The sequence below is a fragment of the Dasypus novemcinctus genome, chromosome 30 (assembly GCF_030445035.2).
Source record: "Dasypus novemcinctus isolate mDasNov1 chromosome 30, mDasNov1.1.hap2, whole genome shotgun sequence".
Taxonomy (NCBI): domain Eukaryota; kingdom Metazoa; phylum Chordata; class Mammalia; order Cingulata; family Dasypodidae; genus Dasypus; species Dasypus novemcinctus.
The window spans coordinates 17,541,401-17,562,417 of NC_080702.1; the positions used below are offsets into that span (position 1 = coordinate 17,541,401).

At 36.2% G+C, this 21,017-nt stretch overlaps 1 protein-coding gene across 1 annotated transcript in view; it reads right to left on the bottom strand.

The window, feature by feature from the left end:
• The window catches only part of LOC139437861 (myelin-oligodendrocyte glycoprotein-like), a 100,513-nt gene that overhangs the window by 48,166 nt on the left and 31,330 nt on the right, over positions 1-21,017 (bottom strand). Inside the window, exons 3-5 of the mRNA XM_071212732.1 lie at positions 10,080-10,196; positions 8,484-8,504; positions 5,013-5,033 (exon numbers count right to left, since the gene is read on the bottom strand). Of these exons, the coding sequence (XP_071068833.1) occupies positions 5,013-5,033; positions 8,484-8,504; positions 10,080-10,196 (159 nt within the window). The remainder of the gene's footprint in view (positions 1-5,012; positions 5,034-8,483; positions 8,505-10,079; positions 10,197-21,017) is intronic.

Here is a 21,017-nt window from a genome sequence, read left to right on the forward strand (position 1 = left end):
GCTAGGTTGATCACTGATCCTTAAAAGAATAAAGGTATCTGCCACTTTTCTGTTTATGATCCTAAAGTAAATGGAGAGAATGTTTCAGTTTCAGATACTCCTGCAGCTACTGGAAATGGCTCAATATGGCCAAATTTACAATGGACATTGCCTCTAAACTGGCTCTTTTTGTAGCACCAAATAGTGCTATGCATCAGGTCAGGGAAACACTGGAACTTCCCTCCATGGGCCAGTGGTGCTGCAGCATGCTGGTTGTGTGAAGGACATACCAAGTGGAACAAAAATTACCAGAATGATGTGAGTAGCACTTAAAAAAATCACAATTGGCATTATGATCTGCTGTCATAGGGAGACAACATGTATGATATTGAAAACCTGGAGCTTAGATCTATTTACTGCAGCTCAAGGAGGAACTTGTGCATTGATGAATATTAAGTGCTGTAAATATATACCTCATGAATATGGTAACATCTATTCTAGATCATATGCAGAATGATATTTAATATATTAAATGTCTTTGTAAGCTTAATTCATTTCTAAGTAATTAATGAATGTGCATACAAGATAAAAAATGACTCTCTTAAGTATTGTCTTTATTTGGCTTGCCCCATGTTTATCTTGTTGATGCCTATATTATCTTGGTGAGTTTATGTCTAGGGCAGTGTCTGTCCTCATTCTTCTCCTAGCTGTCCCAGGCATAACCACATGTATCTTCAAAATTCTAAGTTCTTCCAGAATCAATGCCTTCCAGAACAAGGTATTAGTCATTTGGGGATTTCATCCCATTCCAGCGATGGTGCTGGATTCACTTTGCCTCCATGTCAATAGAATAGCCAGAGAGTTTCACACCTCTTCAGGTAGGGTCTTCTATCCCTAACCAATAGGAAGCAGCTATAGAAGAATGGCCATCAACTTCAGTCCCCCTCTTAAAAATAATGGTGTGAACTCTCTGAGGGGGCAGTTGAGGCAGGTTAGTATAGAATGAGGGAAGTTGTATGGTCAGAATAAAGCCTGCCAAAGACCCTGATGATAAGGCCCAAGTTCAAAGTTCCAGGCTGCTTTCTTATCTACTAATGGACATGTTGCTTGCACCCTTTTAGACAAGAACAATTTGCCCCTTCCTGCTCCCCATAAACATCTTTCTTTTTGCCCATAGCTCCCTAGCCAATACCTCTTTAGAGCGGGCTTCAGCAGTAACCCATTTCCACTTACCATCCTTAGGTACTACTGGCCTTCCTTGGGCCATAACTCCTGCGCATTTGACAGCAGTGAACACATTGCTGGCATGACAGAATATGACTCATTGAAAATTTTGAAACAAAATCATCTCATTTAAGACTTAGATTTAACTGCTGTCTTTCAATGAGAGCCGTAAATAAATATTTTACCTTGTAAGGGAACAGCAGATGAAAAAAGCCCAGATCTTTATTAGGATATGTTGTATATGAAGGTTTAGGATAGTTAACAACTGAGTGTGTCACCATAGATCACATCCCTCCTCTCTGCATAGAACAAGAGGGAATCTGTGCTGTGAGGTGGTTACCCTGAGGTGTGAAATTTTACAATCAAGGCTAGATATAGAGTAAAACATGCCCCCTGGTGGTTGTAACTATTGGCCATTTTTTTGCCAGGTGGTGTTGCAATTGTCACTGAAAATTGCATAAAAGTTTTAGCAGTTTTCTTTTATATTGTTGTTGAGGAATATGGATGCAATGCTTGTCCTATGGTCAATGTAGGTCACAATGTGGGGGTAGATTTCGGGGACCAGGCCCCCTAAATTTTCAGCTTGTAGCTAGACATAAACTAAATGTTAACAACCCTCCCCAGAGGGGAGAAAATGTTTATATAGTATCATAAACTGTAATCTTCCCAAAGCAGTAAGCATTCTTGGTAAACATCCTTCCTATGAGATGTAGTCAAATCATCACCTCACCCCACGATAATGCTTCACATGACCCTAGCAGAAACACTCTTCTCATACCCTATGGAATTTTCTTGTTCTAAATCCATGTAACAGTTTGATATGTTTTATAAATTACAAAAATAAATATTGGAATATAATTGTAAACTGGTCTGTACCTCAGAATAATTAAATTATGATTATGGCTTTGTGTTTGGAGAGAATTTTACCACCCCAGGGCACACAGAAGTTGGAGCACATTCCTCAAGGATTAGGGTGGTTAAGGTCAGCACCACATAGGTCTGAGGGAGGTGGACCTGTACCCCATTGATTAGAGAAGACCAGGAGGTCAACTTGCTGCTCTGAGAGGGTTGAACCTGTATGCCAAAGGTTAGGGAAGATTTTGCCTGTACCTCATTGTACTAGGGGGGTTAGGACTATAACCCAATCGTTGGGTATCATGTGGCAATCACCCCAGTGCTCCCAGTTGGTGAGGTCTAGAGTTTGATCAGCAATGCAGATTATTGATGAGGGAGGAAGCAAGAAAATGGCCACTGAGCAAGCCTGTGGAAAAGGTGGGTTTTCATGAGGCACCAAGGAGAAGAAATTATCATCTTAAGAATGACTCTCATATTTTGAAATCAAATGGAGGATGTCTTATAGGTTTGCTGAACTTTTCTGGACCCATAACTCATTTTTCCCTACTAATTTCTCCTTATTGTAATGAAAATCTTTAAACTTTGCTGTCCATTTTTGTATTGGAAGCAGATAACTTGTTTTGTAAGTTTCAAATGTCTATAGAAGATGGCATTTTGCCGTAAGACAAAATGAATCTTTTTAAACTGATTGTTTTGCATCAGCACCCCTTTGACTGACAAAAACAAAACCCTTCTATATCACCCCTCATTTTCTTATCTCATGTGGAGCAATAACTTCATTCATTCTTTGACCTGTCACTGTCCAAGATGTTCTCCATAAGTCCCAATAAAGCTATGCCTGTCTAAATGCCAGGTGTATTCTTTTGTCTCACAGTTTCACCAACTCATACACTTCAGGAGTTGGATTGTAACAAATAGGAACTAACTTGAAAAATATTCAAGCATAAAACATGAACTTTAAAGAAAACTAAAAGCAATAATTAAGAGAAACAAAAGCTTGAATAAATGTGGAAGGGTAAAATATTTTGTAATAGTAGAGTAACTGTTTCCTTTGAAAATACAAATTTTTCCAAATAATTTTATTTCTTGAATGTTACTCTGATAAAGTGTTATTCAGATTTATTCTCTTGTACATTGACAACATAATTTTAATCTGTACTAATAAGCAACCAAACATATTAAAACTTAGTTTGAGATTGGTAATTTTGATAGATGATAATGTGTCTAAACGTAAGATCACATGAAGGTATGAGGATATATTACTCATAGACAGGCATATTATATCGAACAATCTAAAATATATCATACATGAAGTTGTAAAGTATTTAAAAACTGATAATTTGATGTGATATATCTACTTGTTTGGTCCACATACACTATAGCAAAATAATATACATTAGTATTAAATATTAAGAGGCAAATGAGTCAACTGCTTTTGAACTTGATTGAAATAGAGGAAAACATAAAACAATATTAAATATTTTATATGGCCTTTAAAAACAAAAACATATTTAAAAACTGGGTTAAATTTCAATACAAATGCCTAAATGTGACTGTCTTAAAAGGAAATGATTTATAAAAAATAAGCCAATCATTGTCATTTCTCCTAGAAACTAATCATAGGCATATATATATTTTGAAAGAATTGTTAGATATTGTATGCAACTCAATTGCTAATATAATCTTTGAATAGTGAATATATTATTCTTTGATATATTTGCCTCTAAAGATATGAAAATATCTTCTTTGAATATATGAAAATATATTCTTTGATATACTTGCCTCCAAAGATATGAAAAAATACTCCCCATTTTTCTCTTCAATTAACAACTGTGTAAAAAAAATGTGAAGATAAATAATAGACAATAAGAAATCCATAACCACCAAAATTTTTCTGAGGAAATTGCCATAGAAGCCATCCTAACTCAGGAATCTTTCCAGATTTGGATTACTAAAATAGCCTTGAGATGAAAAGGAGAGAAGAAATAGAGAAAAAGGATTTTGTTCATCACTTTAGCTGAGTGGTTTCTAGGGGTATCCTCAGGATTATAAACTGTGCCCATAGCACGATCATCTGGAGTTTTTATGCCTCACTCATTGAATCAGCCCTTACATAATCATGCTGATTGTGTGAGGTTCACCACAGGATATTCATGAAAAAGAATTCATCTACAGGGTCTGAGCACTGAGGTATAGGGACAGGGTAAGTGAGCCTTGGGCAGTGTAGTGTCTGTGGAGTTACGATCAACCAGAAACAATCAACCAGCTTTAACTGCCCAAGAAGAAACCCAGTTCATTAGGAAACATAATCCAACAGTAATATAAATAACAACCCAATTTTAATATTTGTTGTATGTCGTCAAGTCTTCCAAAATCTTAGAAGTCAGAATGGATTCAAAAAGAGACCTCCAATTAAAACTAAATATTTCAAATTCCACGGAGAAAAAAATATTTTCCAGGTACACTTTACACAAGATTCTTATTCTCAATTTCAGTGAAAGTGGGTCAGAAAAAAGTAAATCCCCCCAAATAAAAAAATACTACCATTAATAGAGCTTTTTATTATTGGTCAGACACTGTGCTTTGCATTAAAGGAAGAATAGTGTGCCTTTGTTGGATTTTCTTGTCATTTGGGGTTGTGCTAGGGCATCCTTTGGCACACTGCCCATCAACTAACCAGATTCTCCTCTCTATTGAATCAAACAGATTACAAATTTGAAGACATTATATGGCTAATGGTCCAACAAAGATCAGGGAGGCATGGACAAGCCAGTTATGGCAAACTAAGGAAGCAACTTAGAATTCCCAAAATTGAAATGTATAAGATTTTATTTCTTTATATGGTAAGGTCTTTTGTTGTTGAATCAGATTATCTATCAAATCTATAAAAGTGCCTGGGCATTTTTAATTGTTACCAATTCTTTAAACAGATGGGTGGGGAGTGAATGACTTACCATATAGTTTCTGGAGCTCACCTTTGAAAACAAATACAAAAAGTATTTAGAGGGTAAATATCTGCAAATTCTAACAGTATATTCCTCCATGAAGACAGTACAGTCTTATATGAATGGAAACTATCAAGGGCTGCAACACTTGTGTACAAACAGAAAGAGGTGACAACTGCACAGCAGGAGACTGTTGATTCTTGGCAGACTTTTGAAAACTATACTATGATTCAGAAAAATCGGTCTGTGTTTTCTCAAAGGATACTCTCCACTACTTGGGCCAGAGAATTTTTCTGTAAGATTTCTGTGTGAATTTTGAGATTAATATTTGGTAAATATGATTTGCCCTCTATTCACATATTCTGAAAAGTAAACAGTTACCAAGCATTAGATAGCTTCCATTAAAATAATTTTAACTGTGTAAATAAAAATCTAATATTTTTAATTATGGATTGGGCAGCTGAAAAGGAGTTGAAATAAGGTGAAGAGAATGATAGAAATGTATTTAGCTCCAAAATCATCTTTCTAAGCTCAGGAAAGAGCAAGAAGTTTATGTTTTTTTATCCTCATTTACTCAGCAAGAGTTGTCTTTATATTGAAGAACCTGCTTTCAAGAACTTGAGAGGCTTTCATTTTCTAATATTCCCAGGGTTGCATTGACCCTTCAGCTCCCTGGTGCTCTGACTCCCTTAGGATCCAAAGTCCCCTCTGTTAGGGGAAATTTAGGGATCAACATAGGAGAAAGTTCTTTATCTCCAGCTTGCTGCATTGTGCCCATTGTCCATACCTTGGATAATAGACCAAATAGACTAAAAGAATAAGATTGGTCTACTATACATATTAAATTTTTGTTAACCACTCTTAAACAGATGTTTCATTCAATAAGCGTGCCCTACTTAAAAAAAATTTTTTTGGTACCAAATTACTTTGAAGGAATGGTATAAATGAAAAAATTTGGTGGATGAACATTGGTACAACTTTAAAAAAAGGTAAACCCAATACACATGCACTACCTACCCTGTGGCTCTGAAGAAGCCAACATAAGGTTTAGCTCTCATCATCACTGCTTCAGAGTGTGCTTGTCAAAGGGATACTCTGCCAAGCCAGAATCTGGGGCTCCCATCTTGTTCAAGTTGTTTACATAGTCACCCTGTTCTTTGATGGACTTCACCTGCTCATTCAGATAATGGTTCTCAATGATATCACACAAGTGGGGGACATTTTTGTCATTGGCCCTTTTGTGCAGTTCCAGTAGTGACTGATACATCCTTTTTTCCCAATTGTAATGCACACTCCATTGCATTCAGCCCACTCCCCCCATCATCTCATTCTGGTTTCTTGATATCCTGAAGAAAGATTTGAGTGCCTCATTCATTCTGCAGCTTCGCCAGTTTCTCAGCTTGTTCCCTCCCCTTATGAGATTGGTGAAGAAAATATTTGGCAAAGTTCTTCAAAGTTATATCATAATGATCAAAGTAGTAAGACATCAACAGGTAGACATAAAAGGCTTAGAGATTCATGTTGATCTGGCAGTTAATGGCAGCCTCTGAGTCCAGGTTGTACTTCTGGCATACCAGCCATGGGGATGTGGTCATCATAGTGGGTGGTTGAGGAGCTGGGGTCGTGTCTGCATGACACTGGAAGGATGGTGGAAGGTGGCTGGGATTGGCTGACCTAGCCGACGGGGAGGAGTGCCAGAGTCCTTTTTTTTTATTTCTTTCCCCTTTCCCGCCCCACCATTGTCTGCTCCCTGTGTTCATTCACTGTGTGTTCTTCTGTGTGTGCTTGCATTCTTGTCAGTGGCACAAGGAATCTGGGTCTCTTTTTGTTGCATCATCTTGCTGCATCAGCTCTCTGTGTGTGCAGTGGCACTCCTTGTCAGGCTGTGCTTTTTTCATGCAGGGCAGCTTGCCTTGCGGGGTGCTCTCCTTGCACATGGAGCTCCCCTATGAGGGGGGCACCCCTGTGTGGCGCAGCACTCCTTACACACATCAGCCCTGCGCATGGGCCAGCTCACCACATGGGTTAGGAGGCCCTGGGTTTGAACCCTGGACCTCTTATATGGTAGGCAGACTCTCTGTCAGTTGAGTCAAATCTGTTCCTTTCAAGCCCTGTTGAAGCAGGAAACCACTGCAGTTCTCCATGAAGATGTCTGCCTTTTACTTGCTTTTGATCCAATGAATGACTCTGAGTTTTCAAAAGGGCCCAAGTGCTTTTAGATGATTGACATTTTAGAATACGTCATTTCATCTTTAACTGACATTTACATTTTTAAATGATAAAGGAGACAATACTAATTCCCTTAGATGGACCCTTGGTCTACTCTAAGATTTCTTACATATTATTATCAATTTGTAACTGAAACCTAGGTTTTAGGTCTATGCATCCTGGAAACCTGCATGACTTTTACTGTATTTGATATACTCCCAGGCATTTACATTTTGTATTCCTTCTATCGCCTGAGCAATATACTTACCCTAAGAATTCTAATATTTAAATATTCTTAATATTTTCTAAACCATCAAGTAAATTGCAGTGGTTGTTAAAACGTGGTCTTTGGACCAATAGTATAAAGATCATGAAGGAATTTTTTATAAATGCAAATTCTTGGGTCCCAGGCCAGACTTACTGAATCAAAAATTTGGACATAGCCTTCTGTGAATTTTTTTGGAGGTAATGGGGGCTAGGGATTGAACCCAGGACCTCATATGTGGGAAGCTGTTGCTCAAACACTGAGCCACAACAGATCCTCTGAGGTGGGTTTTTGGTTTGTGTGCTTGTTTATTTGTTTGTTTTTATTTATTTATTTTTTTTTAATTTTTTTTTTAATTTTAATTTTGTATTCAAAAAAGTTTTAGATCACAGTAGTCACATCTACAATATAGGGAACTACCATATATCCAACATCAAACCCTTTTCTCCCTCCTCCAACAATGATTTTTTTACCTGTGGATTGTTATATTTGCTACAGCTGACGTATAGATTTTGAAACATAGCTACTAACCTTGTTTGTTTTTAGAAAGCATCAGGGACTGAATCAGGACCTCCCATGTGGGAAGTAAGTACGCAACCACTTGAGCCACATCTGCTCCCTGAATTTTAACTAAAACTCCAAGTGATATTGATGTATGTTCAAGTGTGAAAACCACTTCTCTAAGGAGACTTAGAAATAGTGTAAGGAACAGTGTGAAATAGTGTTTCTTCTCCAGATTGCTGAAATTTATCAAATACAGCTACACCTCAGTGATGTTGATACATTATGAGCTGAATGTTTCATTAAACTTTACTTAAGCTTGAACTCTTATTTTTCTGCTTTAATGTGGATAAGGGGAGCTCTGTAGAAACTTTTCAAGCAAACACAATTCATGTAACCCTTTCTGAAGAATTCCATCCATCTTTGTCATGCTCTCCTTGCATCTGTGAAATTACCTTGTAAATGATAGAGTGAAGTTCTCTTGAGTTCAAAATAAACCAACTCACCATATTGCTTCATGAGTCGACCTAAAACAAACACACAAAAAAGGATGCATGGTTAAGGCTCATCTGATGTCTGACTGAGTGACATTTTGGCTCACAAAAATGATACCCTGTAGATCCCATTTGAAAAGTCAGGTTCTGGGTTTGTCCATTGAAGGGGCTATGAAGAGTTTACCTACATGTACACTCTTCCCAACCTTAAGACACAGAATAGAGGAAAGGAATATAAAGTAAAATTAAAAAAAAAAAAAGCTAGGATTTAAACCAGTGGTCCAGAATTTATCCACCAATTGGTTATTTTATCTTCAAAGCAATCATTACAGAGGAATATAACTTTAAAATGCTAATCTTCCTTATAATATAATATGCATCAAGTGGAATACCCTTGAGAGTTTATATTCAGGTAAGACAAGAGTTTTTGTTTTTATTTCAGAGTCAAAACACATATTGAGACAACAGTCAACATTATTTCTATGTTTTTATCATATATTTTCAACAGAATTGACACATTTTTTGGAGGGTAAGGTGGAATGTTAGAAAAGGATATGCACTTATCAAATTCATTTTAGGTGTAAAACAATGAATATCTCGTTTAATGTCAAGATCTGGATTACAAGGCATCTATGCACTGAAGACTATCCTAAGATGCTAGAGAATATTTAAAATGAACAAAATATATTCTCTTTAGTCAAATGAACAGGAACCACAAATATATTGTACCTGCTACAACCCTAGCAGCTGGCAACCTAGCAGAGATCCTGGTACATTGTACCTGCTCTATAAATGATATATAAGCATGTTCTTTACTATAAAGTATAGAACTTTTTCTTTGCTAAATTAATCCTTTAATCTATTATATAAACTTGTGGAATTAATTTGATGTTAGTAGAAAGACTCTTATATGTGGACCCAAAACAATCAGCCTTAAGAGAAAAATGTTATTCCACGATAAATAAATTTGTCTTTATATTACTAACAATTTGGTCATATACATACATATATATGTGTTAGTAGTTTATTCCCAACTGTTTAGGCAGTTCTTCTATGTTGTCAGCTCAGGCTAATAAGTTGGGGAATAAAGATAAAATAATATAAACTTAAAGGCAAAAATGGTTAAATGAATTGATTGTGTATGATGTATGATGGGGGGTTATATTAGACTGGCCAATTTTCTAAATATTAGCTCATTTGGTCAATTCAAAAAAATCCCCATTCTTGTCTTTTTATGCTACTGCTCTAGTCCTTACATGTTACTATGCTTTGCTTTAGTAGCCAAATACTGTATTTCTGCCTTAAAACAAAAAGGAGATGTTTGCACATAATGTATTGGTCATTACAATAGCTATTTTTCCCACTGGAATTGATCAAATTATGAACCAAGAATTATTTTTTTATGAGATAGATGACCTTGACCTTGCAAACTTTATTATCTCACAAAGATGTAGAGCCAAGTATATACAGGTTGAATAATTTTATTATTAATAAGTTTTTTTTTCTCGTTTTCAAATTCTAAAGATAACTTGAGGACCATGTCTGATTTTCTTATTCAAATGAGTTATCCTCTGATTCCCTCATAAATGATGCTAGACCCAAAGTTACCTTTTGATTTTCTAGCGCGCATTAGTAGAAGAACATAGATGATCCCAGTGATGACCAGCAGACCCACAGTCACAGGCACTATCACATGCCAGAGTGAAAACCTGGGGATCAAGGCATCTGAAAGACAGGGATTATCTCTTATGAGATTCAGTTTGACAACAGGTGACTTAGCTATTAATTATTAATCCCCAGATGTTTTGTCCTATGAGATATTATTAGGGACCATTCCTAATCAAGCTTCACTGAAATTCTAATGAATTCAGATTCAAGAATCCTGAAGAATTTCTTGTATCCCTGCTTATTCCCAATGTTCAGAAATACAGGATAAAAATTTTTGAAATTACAAAGATTTTAATTAGGCAAAACTTATAAAAGTAGTATAACAGAAACCCATGTATTTACCATCCAGACTTTATAAATGCTAACATCATTATATCTGTTAACATAAATTTTTATAATAAAATGCTGCAAATGTATTAAAGGCACCACTTCCATAAATTTTCTTTCTATCTCTTATTATGTCCCTAACCTCATGTTGACATGTAGAATTCCTATCCACTTACTTTCTACTATTTGAGCCAATATGTAGATGAGTGACAATAAAATCGGTTATGTGTAATATCAATGAGAGATTGTAAGGATTTGGATTGATAAGCCAAACCAACCTCATGGTGTAGCACCCAGGGACAAAGTTCTAGTTTACTCAAACCTTTTCAAGATGCCCAACTCATGATTAGTAACTTAAATCAGTAATAATGCAATGGTGTCAATATTGTTCTATTGATTCATGCAGGTTCAAAAGAGCTACCAAGGCACTATCATTCAGGGATTAACTTCATTCAAAACTTCAATAATATGGTTGCAAATAAGTCAACTAATTTTTAATTAAATCATCTGAATTTGTGTCTAATTATATAAATATGAAGAAACACTTTTAAAAATTTCACAGTTAATCTTCAGCATCCAGGTTTTCAAGAGATTTCTCTTATGATGACTTGAGAACATTCATTTTTTCCTTTCTCAGTTCTTGTTCCTTTCTCATTTCATAATCATCATGTTTTAAATGTACCTTAACTTCTTTCTTAACTATAAAAATATTATTAGTAGTCTTTGGTTATTTTTCTTCCTCTTTATCTTTCTAAGGATTTCATAAAAATAAAAAAATAATAATTTTAGGACATGAGCTTTTCTCTTCTCACATTAAAACTTAAATTTTCCTTTTAATTATTTTAATTAAGTGTGGCTTTCAAAACTGAAACACACAAGAAATAACACTGTACTTGTTAGTAAAATTCGTGCAATGTTCTTTTATTTATCCATTCTGCAAAAATAAATTTTGGACTAAATTTTATGTTAAGTAATGAGGATTAAAAGAAGTAAGATGCACTGTCCTCAAAGGGATAAAATACTACTTGGAAAAATATTGAAACATACACTGAATATAATGTAAGCATAAAGAAAGGGACATTTCACACTGACTAGAATGGTGAGGACATACTGAAAAGGGAAATATTAGGGTTAAGTCTTGAGGGACCAAAGAGAAAAACATAGTTAAAAGAAAATTGAGAGAACATGGATAGGGGGATTGGTGGGTGCTAGAGTAAGGAGGTTGAGAAGGAAAGGGAGGGGAAAATAAGATGATGTTAATGTGAGAAATTATGGGAGTAGGCTAGGGTGGGGAATAAGAGATTTCCCTATTTTTTCCTGTAACACTAGGCAATCTAAAGTTTCTTTAAAAATAAATTTAAATAATAAAAATCAAATTTTAAAAGAAAGAGGCATGCATTCTTCTCCACTCTTTCACCTACTTAGTGACTGGAACTCAGGTGTGGCAGAAATTTGTTTTTCAATGTGAAGACTGAAGGGCATTATCAGGAAGGTGTTGGATGAGGCAGCTGCAGGATTCAGTCCTTCCTCCAAAACTAACTATTAAATAGGCAGGAAGAGCCTGATACAACTATTTTGGAACTCTTAAGGACAGAAGAATATAATATAGCACTCAGGAAAGACAGGGAGGAAGAGGTTGAGAAATTGCTGTAAAGAACAGTAAATTGTTCTCTCCACACAGCATCTATCAACGTCCATCCCCCACTCGTATGGCTTTCTCTCTTGGGGTCCAGTCCCTGGCTAGCTGTTGCTGACAGAGACTTAAAAACCTTCTTCCCTATGGGCAGAGGTGGACATGACTGACCACTGATCCTAGTTTCAATTAGGGTATTCAGATTCTGAGGGCAGGTATTGCATCAACTCACTCTGGATGAAGTTGGTGTCACACCATTTGTTTAACCCTCACTGGAAAGGGGTGATTTTGGTGGATATGTTTAAATATAGTGCTTCCTCTGGAATGTGGGGGACAGTTATCTGAAGGGCTACATTTGCTAAGCAGGTCAAGAAAGCTTAGCTTGTGGGAAGCCACTTTAGTGACTCTTCACTCCCTTTCTGATCCCTCCTGAGGGCACTTTGGAACCAGTCTGTGCCCTGATTTGGTCACCCTGGCTCCATTTTTGTTGGGAAATATTGACAGAGGCAGACAATCTGTGAAGAAAGCCTTTAATTTTAAATATCTTGGAGAGGGAGGTCCATCTCCAGGGGAAACAGAGGGGACAAACAAACTCCTGTAGAAAGGGGAACTCCAAAACAGCTAACAAGCAAAAGCCCAGAAAGAAAGGGAAAACTCTGCACACTGCATTCAACATGGGCACACTTTCCTGATAGGAGGGCTGAAGCTCAAGAAAATTTCTGTAATCACCAGGTTGTTACAAATTCAAGAAGCAGACATGTCAGGGAATAAATTCCAGAATTAACATTTAAAAATATTAAAATGTACAGTGTTCAGCAGAATAGTACAAGACAAACAGGAAATTATGGAACATCCAAAAGAAGCATAAAAATCAAGAAGACATCAAGGAGGAAGACAAGGATGTGGACCTACCTAACATAGCCTTTTAAACATACCTTAAAAATGCTTAATGAGTTGAAGAAAACTACAGAGAAGGAACTAATGGATATTGGGAAAACAATGAATGAGCAATATGACAGTCTTAGTAAAGATATATATTTTTAAATGAATCAAGCAGAACAACTGGCGTTGAAGACCACAATAAATGAAGCAAAAAAAAAAAAAAGGCCCAGAACAATTTCCATAGCAAATTGGAGGTGGGGAAGAAAAGAAAAATGAATGTGAAAAGGGAACACTTGAGATGACTCAGTCTGAGGAACAGAAAGGAAACAGAAATATTAAAAACAAAAATAGCCTAATACAGCTCTGGGACACCAAGTACACCAATATATGCTTTATGGTAATCCCAGAAGGAGATAAAATGCTTGAAATGGACAAAAGTAATAGTCAAAGAAATAATGATAAAGAACTTCCCACACCCAGCAAAATGTGTGAATATGCACATCTAAGAATCCCAGAGGGGAAAAAATGGTAAAAATGAAGAAAAATGCAACCTGTCATATATTGATTGAACCCTCAACTGCAAAGAACAAAGAGGTCTGAAAAGCTGCAAGGAGAAAGTTACATCTACATACAAGAAGTCCTAATAAGACTGAGTGCCAATTTTTAAGCAGAAATCATGGGAAAAAAAGAAATCAATGGGATGATTTCTCACTTAAGATGCTATAAGAAAACAATTGCTTGCCAAGAAATTTATACGAGGCAAGACATTTTCTCAAAAATGAGAAATTAGGATATTCTTAGTTAAACAAAGGCTGAGGGACTTCATCAATACTTGATCGTCCCTAAAAGCATTACTACAGGGAGCTCTTCAGAATAAAAAGAATGGATACTAGACAGTGGCTCAAAGTGGCATAAAGACATAAAGACCTTTGGAGGATTATTGTGTTGCAGGGCTCACTTCTGTCCCAGAAAAAAATCTAGAAGACAGACAGAAATTGTCCAGAATAACTGCTCTAGGCCTCTAGAGTCCAGGGGAGTGCTAGATAAAACCTAGGAGAGGGACAAAGGCAGACAGACTGCAGTCGATTTCTGTGAGTAGCTCAGTCCCTGTTGCTGCTGGCACCCAACCCTTACTCATGGGACAGACAGTTTTAGGTCATTTTGCCCCTGGCATGAGTCTGTGGCCTAAGAAAGTCACATCGGTCCACAACCTCTGGAAAGTAAGAGTAAGGGTCACATCCACAGCTGATCCAGCTCTTGCCTGGCAAATTTGGACTATGGAAACCCATGGTTGCCACCTGTCTTGTCTGGGCACTGCCAAACTACTGTCCACTTGCAAGCCAGCAGAGATCTAAAATTATCCTGCCTTCTCAAACACCCTCCTTACTGACCTGGACTGGCTACTGCTAAAGCATATGGGAGTGATGAGTTCTACTGACCTGGGTAAATGGGGTGGAGGCTAAATATTTGAGTGGCATCTGATTGGTGAGCATGAAATGTGAAACCTGGTTGTAATAACAGGCCCAGAAGGGGTACTCTCCAGGGTATTATATCCACTGAGAAGACCCTTTGAGGGTCTCAATGAACCCATACTGCCTGTATGATTTAAAGGAAAGCTTTGTTGAAGGCAGCCATCTCCTGGCAGCCCAGGAAAGAGCACTTCAGTGAGGAAAAATAAGTAAGTGAAGGAAGGAAGGAAGGAAGGAAGGAAGGAAGGAAGGAAGGAAGGAAGGAAGGAAGGAAGGAAGGAAGGAAAGGAGAGAGGATTTTGGCACCTTTGCTATGCCCATCTCCAAGGATATTGGAAATTGGCCTGCACAAAATTAGTGTGTCACTGGCCATGTTTTAATCATTTAGAAAAAGGTAATATTAAAGACATAGAAGTTGAATCAAAGAAGTACCATAGCAAAATCAGTCAAGAATAAAATCATAGGTAAGAGAACTGACCATCAATCTAAACACACCATCATAATGAGATGCTTAGACATTTAAAAAATTACAAGGCATACTAAGAAACAGGAAAATATGCCCTAGTCAAAAGAACTAATCAAAGTTACCAATAATGAACAGGATTATAAACAGCTAATCAATGATCTTCAAACAAATCTCTTAAAAAATTCAAGGATTTAAAGAAAATTATGGTTAAAGGCAAAAAGGACTTTGGTTATTTTTAATTGTTATTCACTTTCTTATTAATCTTATTCATTTATTTTGATTGCTTCATTTTTAGAGAGGACTTGGTTCAGAGAAGGGTCAGAGCGGTGGTGGGGGAGGATCACTTGTTTGGAATGTCAGTCATGTCCAGGAAGGTGTTCACATGTGGCATGCCTCTGAGACATATGAATATATTCAAGTGTTTATAGGATATTGTTTTGATGGGTGGAGAACAATACAATAACCAGAAGGATTTTGAATTCCCAACCTGGTGAGTCTTTTACATTCTGTAATAGGACAGCAAGATTCACCTGAGTTCAAGGTAATGTCAGGTGAAAGAAGACATACCATTATTCCAGGCCCTTGACATTGATGCTGTATTAATGAACGTCTTCTTGTGAAATTGAAACTTGTCCTAGTATTATATACTGCCTGAGAGTTGCCTCCAGAAAGACTCCTTGTTGAAATGTGGCCTCTCTCTAAGCCAATCTCAGCATATAAATGCACTCCTTCCTCCCAGTGTGAGTCAAGGGTATGAGTCTCCTTGGCACCAAGGATTATTACCAAGCACAAACTAGCAATGCATCTAGAAAAAGACCTTGACATAAGGGGGAAATGGTAAACACAATTGAGTTTTTATGGCTAAGAGATTTCAAAGTGAGTCAGGAGGTCATTCCAGAGGTTACACTTATGCATGTCTCAGCAGGATCTCATTGATTGCCAAAGCAAACAGTGCCTCAAATAGCAGGGTTCCTGAGGGCACTAGAAATATCCAGAAACTATAAGAAAGGCAGAAAGCTCAGGAATTTGGCACCCTGTCAGTGGGTTTTACTTTGGAAATTATGCTCTCCAGTATAACAGAGTTAAATTCCTTGATAGGTTCTTTACATATGGCTCTCCTGCCCCTTTTGTTTGAACACATAATTAGCTCCATACTTGAAAAATATATGTTCCCAAGACTTAAATATTTGGTCTTTACATGTGCCAGTTGAGCCCTGAATCTCAGCAGAGTTGCAACACCTATTCTCCAGTTCATGGACTCACCTTGGACAGCAAACAAGAAGATGATAACAGACAATGCCCATCCTAAGAAACAGAGAGTGTCTTCAACTGCAAGATAGCTCCATTCACCTGTGCCATGGGATCTACCCCCTCTCAACTAGAAACAGACTAGGCTTTATAGTCCCAGAATCCTCAAGATTGGGGAATGAACAATGGACTAAAGTAGACTTTTTATTATTCGACAATAGATTTATTATTATTCTAGCAATGGAAAACATTTAATCATTGACATAAAGCAGTGGCCACCAGAGTTTCAGAATAGGTGTACTGTGGTAGTAATTTTAGGACATTGGATTAGTCCTGCATAACATTGCAAGAATGGATACAGGCCAATGTATACTTTGTAATATCTTGTAAAAATGTTCAGAACAAACTGTAATTTATGAAGTAAACTGCAGTCCATGATTAGTAGCAATGCGTCAATGTTTTCATCAAATGTGAGAAATGTACCACAAAAATGAAGGATGTAGTTAAAATGGGAAAGTGTGGAAGGACAAGGGAGTGAAGCATATGGGAACCACTTATATTTTTATGTAACATTTATATGATCTAAAACTTTTTTAAAAATAAAAAATATATTGATAAAAATACATAGTGGGCAAAGAAGAATTTCAAAGAAATAGAAAAATAAATGATCTTATAAGAATGAAAGACATTGGATGAGGGTAAAATTACATTGGATGCATATAATAAGAGATTTGAAATAGCAGAATAAAGAAGCAGCAAATTAGAGAATGGAACATCTAAAATTTAAAAGAGAGAAGAAAAATTAGAAATAAGAATGGAAAAGACTGAGTAGAATAAGAATGGAAAACATTGGGTAGGGTCTGGGAATTGAATAATAGCATTAAGCAAACCAGTATACACCAAGAATAAATACTATGTTATGATAGTTTCTGAAGAAAATGAGAAGGCAAAAGAGACATAAAGAATATTTCAGGAAAAAATCATCAAAAATTTCTCAAACCTGATAAAATACATGAGCATATGTGACCAAGAATGCCAGTGCACTCCAAATGAATAAATCTAAATAGACACACTCTACGCAAAATACTTATCAGTTTGCCAAATGCCAGTGATAAAGAGAGATTTCTGAAAGCAGCAAGAGAAAAGTGACTCATCACATGAAAGAGAACTACAATAAGACTAAGTGCTAATTTCTCACCAGAAATCATGTTCATGAGAGGGCAGTGATTTGATATATTTTTAATGGTATTGAGAGAAAGAAAACTTCCAGCAAATAATTCTCTGGAAAATTATCCTTCAAAAATAAGGGTGAGTTTAGCATACTCATAAATAAAAAGAAATAAAGGCCCTTTATTTGTTTGTAAACAAGAAGCCCACTCAGCAAACAAACAAACAAACAAACAAACTAAAGGGAGATCTGCAGCTTGAAAGGAAAAGACAGGAAAGAGAGCTTCAGAGAAGAATGTAGAAATGAAGATTATCAGAAAGGATAATAGAAAACGTATAAAAAGGCAAAAATGGAATATGACATAGGAAAGCCCAAGGACAACATTGTTGAAGCAAGTAAAGCCCTTATATTAGTAACATTGAACACTAAGGGGTTAAACTGTCCAATCAAAAGACAGAGTTTGGAATAATGGATACAATTATGAGCCCTCCATATGCTGTTTACAAAAGACTCACCTTAGACCTAAGAATCGATGTAGATTGAAAGTGAAAGGTGGAAAAAGATATTCCACATGAACAGTAACCTAAGTAGAGTAGAAGTAGCTATACTATCATCAGACAAATCAGACTTTAAATACAAAAATGTTACAAAAGATGCAGAAAGCCATTATATTTCAATAAAAGGAGGGAAGCGGACTTGGTCCAGTGGTTAGGGCATCCGTCTACCACATGGGAGGTCTGTGGTTCAAACCCTGGGCCTCCATGACCGGTGTGGAGCTGGCCCATGCGCAGTCCTGGTGCGCGCAAGGAGTGCTGTGCCACACAGGGGTGTCCCCACATAGGGGAGCCCTACGTGCAAGGAATGTGCCCCATAAGGAGAGCCACCCAGCGCAAAAGAGGGTGCAGCCTGCCCAGGAATGGTGCCGCTCACATGGAGAGCTGACACAACAAGATGATGCGACAAAAAGAAACACACGTTCCTGTGTCGCTGACAACAACAGAAGCGGACAAAGAAGAACATGCAGCAAATAGACACAACTGGAGTGGAGGAAGGAAGGAAGGAAGGGGAGAGAAATAAATAAATAAATAAATCTTTAAAAAAATAAATAAAAGGAGCAATCTTCTAGGAATAAATAACAATGATGAATATCTTTACACCTAATCAAGGTGCCCAAAAATACATGAGGCAAACTATAGTAATACTGAAGGGAGAAATAGACATCTCTCCAATAATAGGTGAAGACTACAATACACTACTCAACATTAATAGAGAAAACAACTAGACTGAGGATCAAAAAGGAAACAGAAAATTTGGACAATATGATAAATGAGATAGACTTAACAGACCTATACAGAACTTTGCACCCCAAAACTGCAGAGCATACATTCTTCTTGAGTGCTTATGGGTGGTTCTCCAGGATAAACAACACGTTGGGTCACAAAAAAGGTCTCAATAAAATTTAAATGATGGAAATTATACAAAGCAACTTCTCTTTTCATAATGGAATGAAGTTGGAAATATATATTAGTTAGGCATTTAGAAAATTCACAAACGTATGGAGCTAAACAAACACATTCTTAAACAATCAGTGGGTCAAAGTAAAATTTTCAAGAGAAATTAGTAAATACTCAAAACTGATGAAAATGAAAATGAAAATGAAAATGAAAATGTAGTCATAAAAACTTAAGGGAATTCGAGAAGGTTCTGATGACATGAAAAATTTATAGATCTAAACCTATGTTGAAAAGGAATAAGGTGTTAAACTCAAAGACATTAATGACTGTAAATTTTATGAAAACATCATCTACCACAAGATCTTGTATATGCTTCACACATTATCTCCTGATCCTATTCTTCTCATTTAACTTTTATGGTCCTAGCTCTCATGTATTGGTCTTTGGCACATATTGATTTTAGTTTTGTGTAGGGCATGAGAAAAATATCCTTTCACTCTTTTGTATATGGGTATCCATTTCTCCCAACACCATTTGCTGAAGACATTAATTTGTCCCATTTAAATATCTTTGGCAACCTTGTCAAATATCAGTTGGCTAATGATATGCAGGTTTATTTCTGAACTCTTGATTTCATTCCATTGACCAGTACGTTTATTCTTCTGCCCTAAAAATATAGTTTAAACCACTGTAGCTTTGTAATATGATTTACAATATAAAAGTGCATGTCGTCTAACTTCATTCTTCATTTTCAAGATGTTTTTGGATATTTAAGACTCATTACAGACCCAAATAAATAAGATAATTGGATTTTCCATTTCTATAAAAAAGACTGCAGGAATTTTTATTGGGATTGTATTTAATCTATAAATCAATTGGTAGAACTGACATGTTCATGATATTTAGTCTTCCAATCCATGAATGTGGAAGTGTCCTTATATTTACTTAGTTCTTCTTGATTTCACTTAGCAATGTTGTGTAATTTTCTGTTTACAACTGCTCACATCCTTAAATTAAATTTATTTCTGATTATTTGATTCTTTTGTTGCTATTGCAAATGGAATTACTGCTCTGATTTCCTCCTCAGATTGCTAATACTTAGTATATAGAAACACTATTGAGTTTTGCATATGGATCTTATATCTCGCAAATACCTTGAACTGCTTTATTAGTTCTATCAACTTTGTTGTAGGTTTTTCTGGACTTTAAATATATAGGATCATGACTTCTGTAAATAGGGAAAGTTTTACTTTTATTTTCCAATTTGTGTGCCTTTTATTTCTTTTACTTGCCTAATTGCTCCAGCAAGAACTTCAAACACAATGTTAAATAAGAGTAGTGGCAGTGGGCATACTTGAATTTCTTGGGATCTTAGAGGTAAGCTTTCAGTCTTTCACATTGAGTATGAAGTTAGCTCTGTGTTTTCCATATATACCCTTTATCATATTGAGGGAGTTTCCTTCTATTTCTGTCTTTAAAAGTGTTTATATCCATAAAAGATGTCTAATTTTGTATAATGACTTCGCTGCATAGATAGAGGTAAACGTGATTTTTCTCCTAGAGCTGCTTATGTGATCTATTACATTAATTGTATTTCTTATGTTGTACCATCCTTGCATACCTGGGAGAAGCCCAATTGATCATGGTGTATAATTTATTGTGTTGTTGGATTTGATTTGTAAGTAATTTTTTGAGGATTTTTGCATTCATGTTCATTAGAGAGATTAGCCTGTAAGTTTATTTTATTATAGCATCTTTAGCTGGCTTTGGTGTTAGGGTAATGTTGGGTTCATAGAATTAGTTATATAATGTTTCCCCCTCTTCAATTTTTGCAAGAGATTATGATTTGGATTCATTCTATTCAGAATTATTAGAATTCACCTGTGAAACTATCTAGTCCTGGGCTTTTTGTACTTGGGAGGTTTTTGATGAATGGTTTAATCTCACTACTTGTGATTTGTACATAGAGATCAAGAATACCTCTTTCTTCTTTTGTCCATGTAGGTTGTTCACATGTTTCTGGAAATTCATGTTTCATAGTGCACCTATTTGGCAAAGTGTTTTTCATATTATTCTTTTATGATGCTTTATTTTACTCTGAGATTATTGGTTATGTCCCATCCCTCATTACTGATATATTAATTTGCGTCTTCCCTCTCTATTTTCTTAGTCTATATAAAGGTGACTTCTGACACTAAGGGATTATTACCATGCATTAATCAGCACTGCAT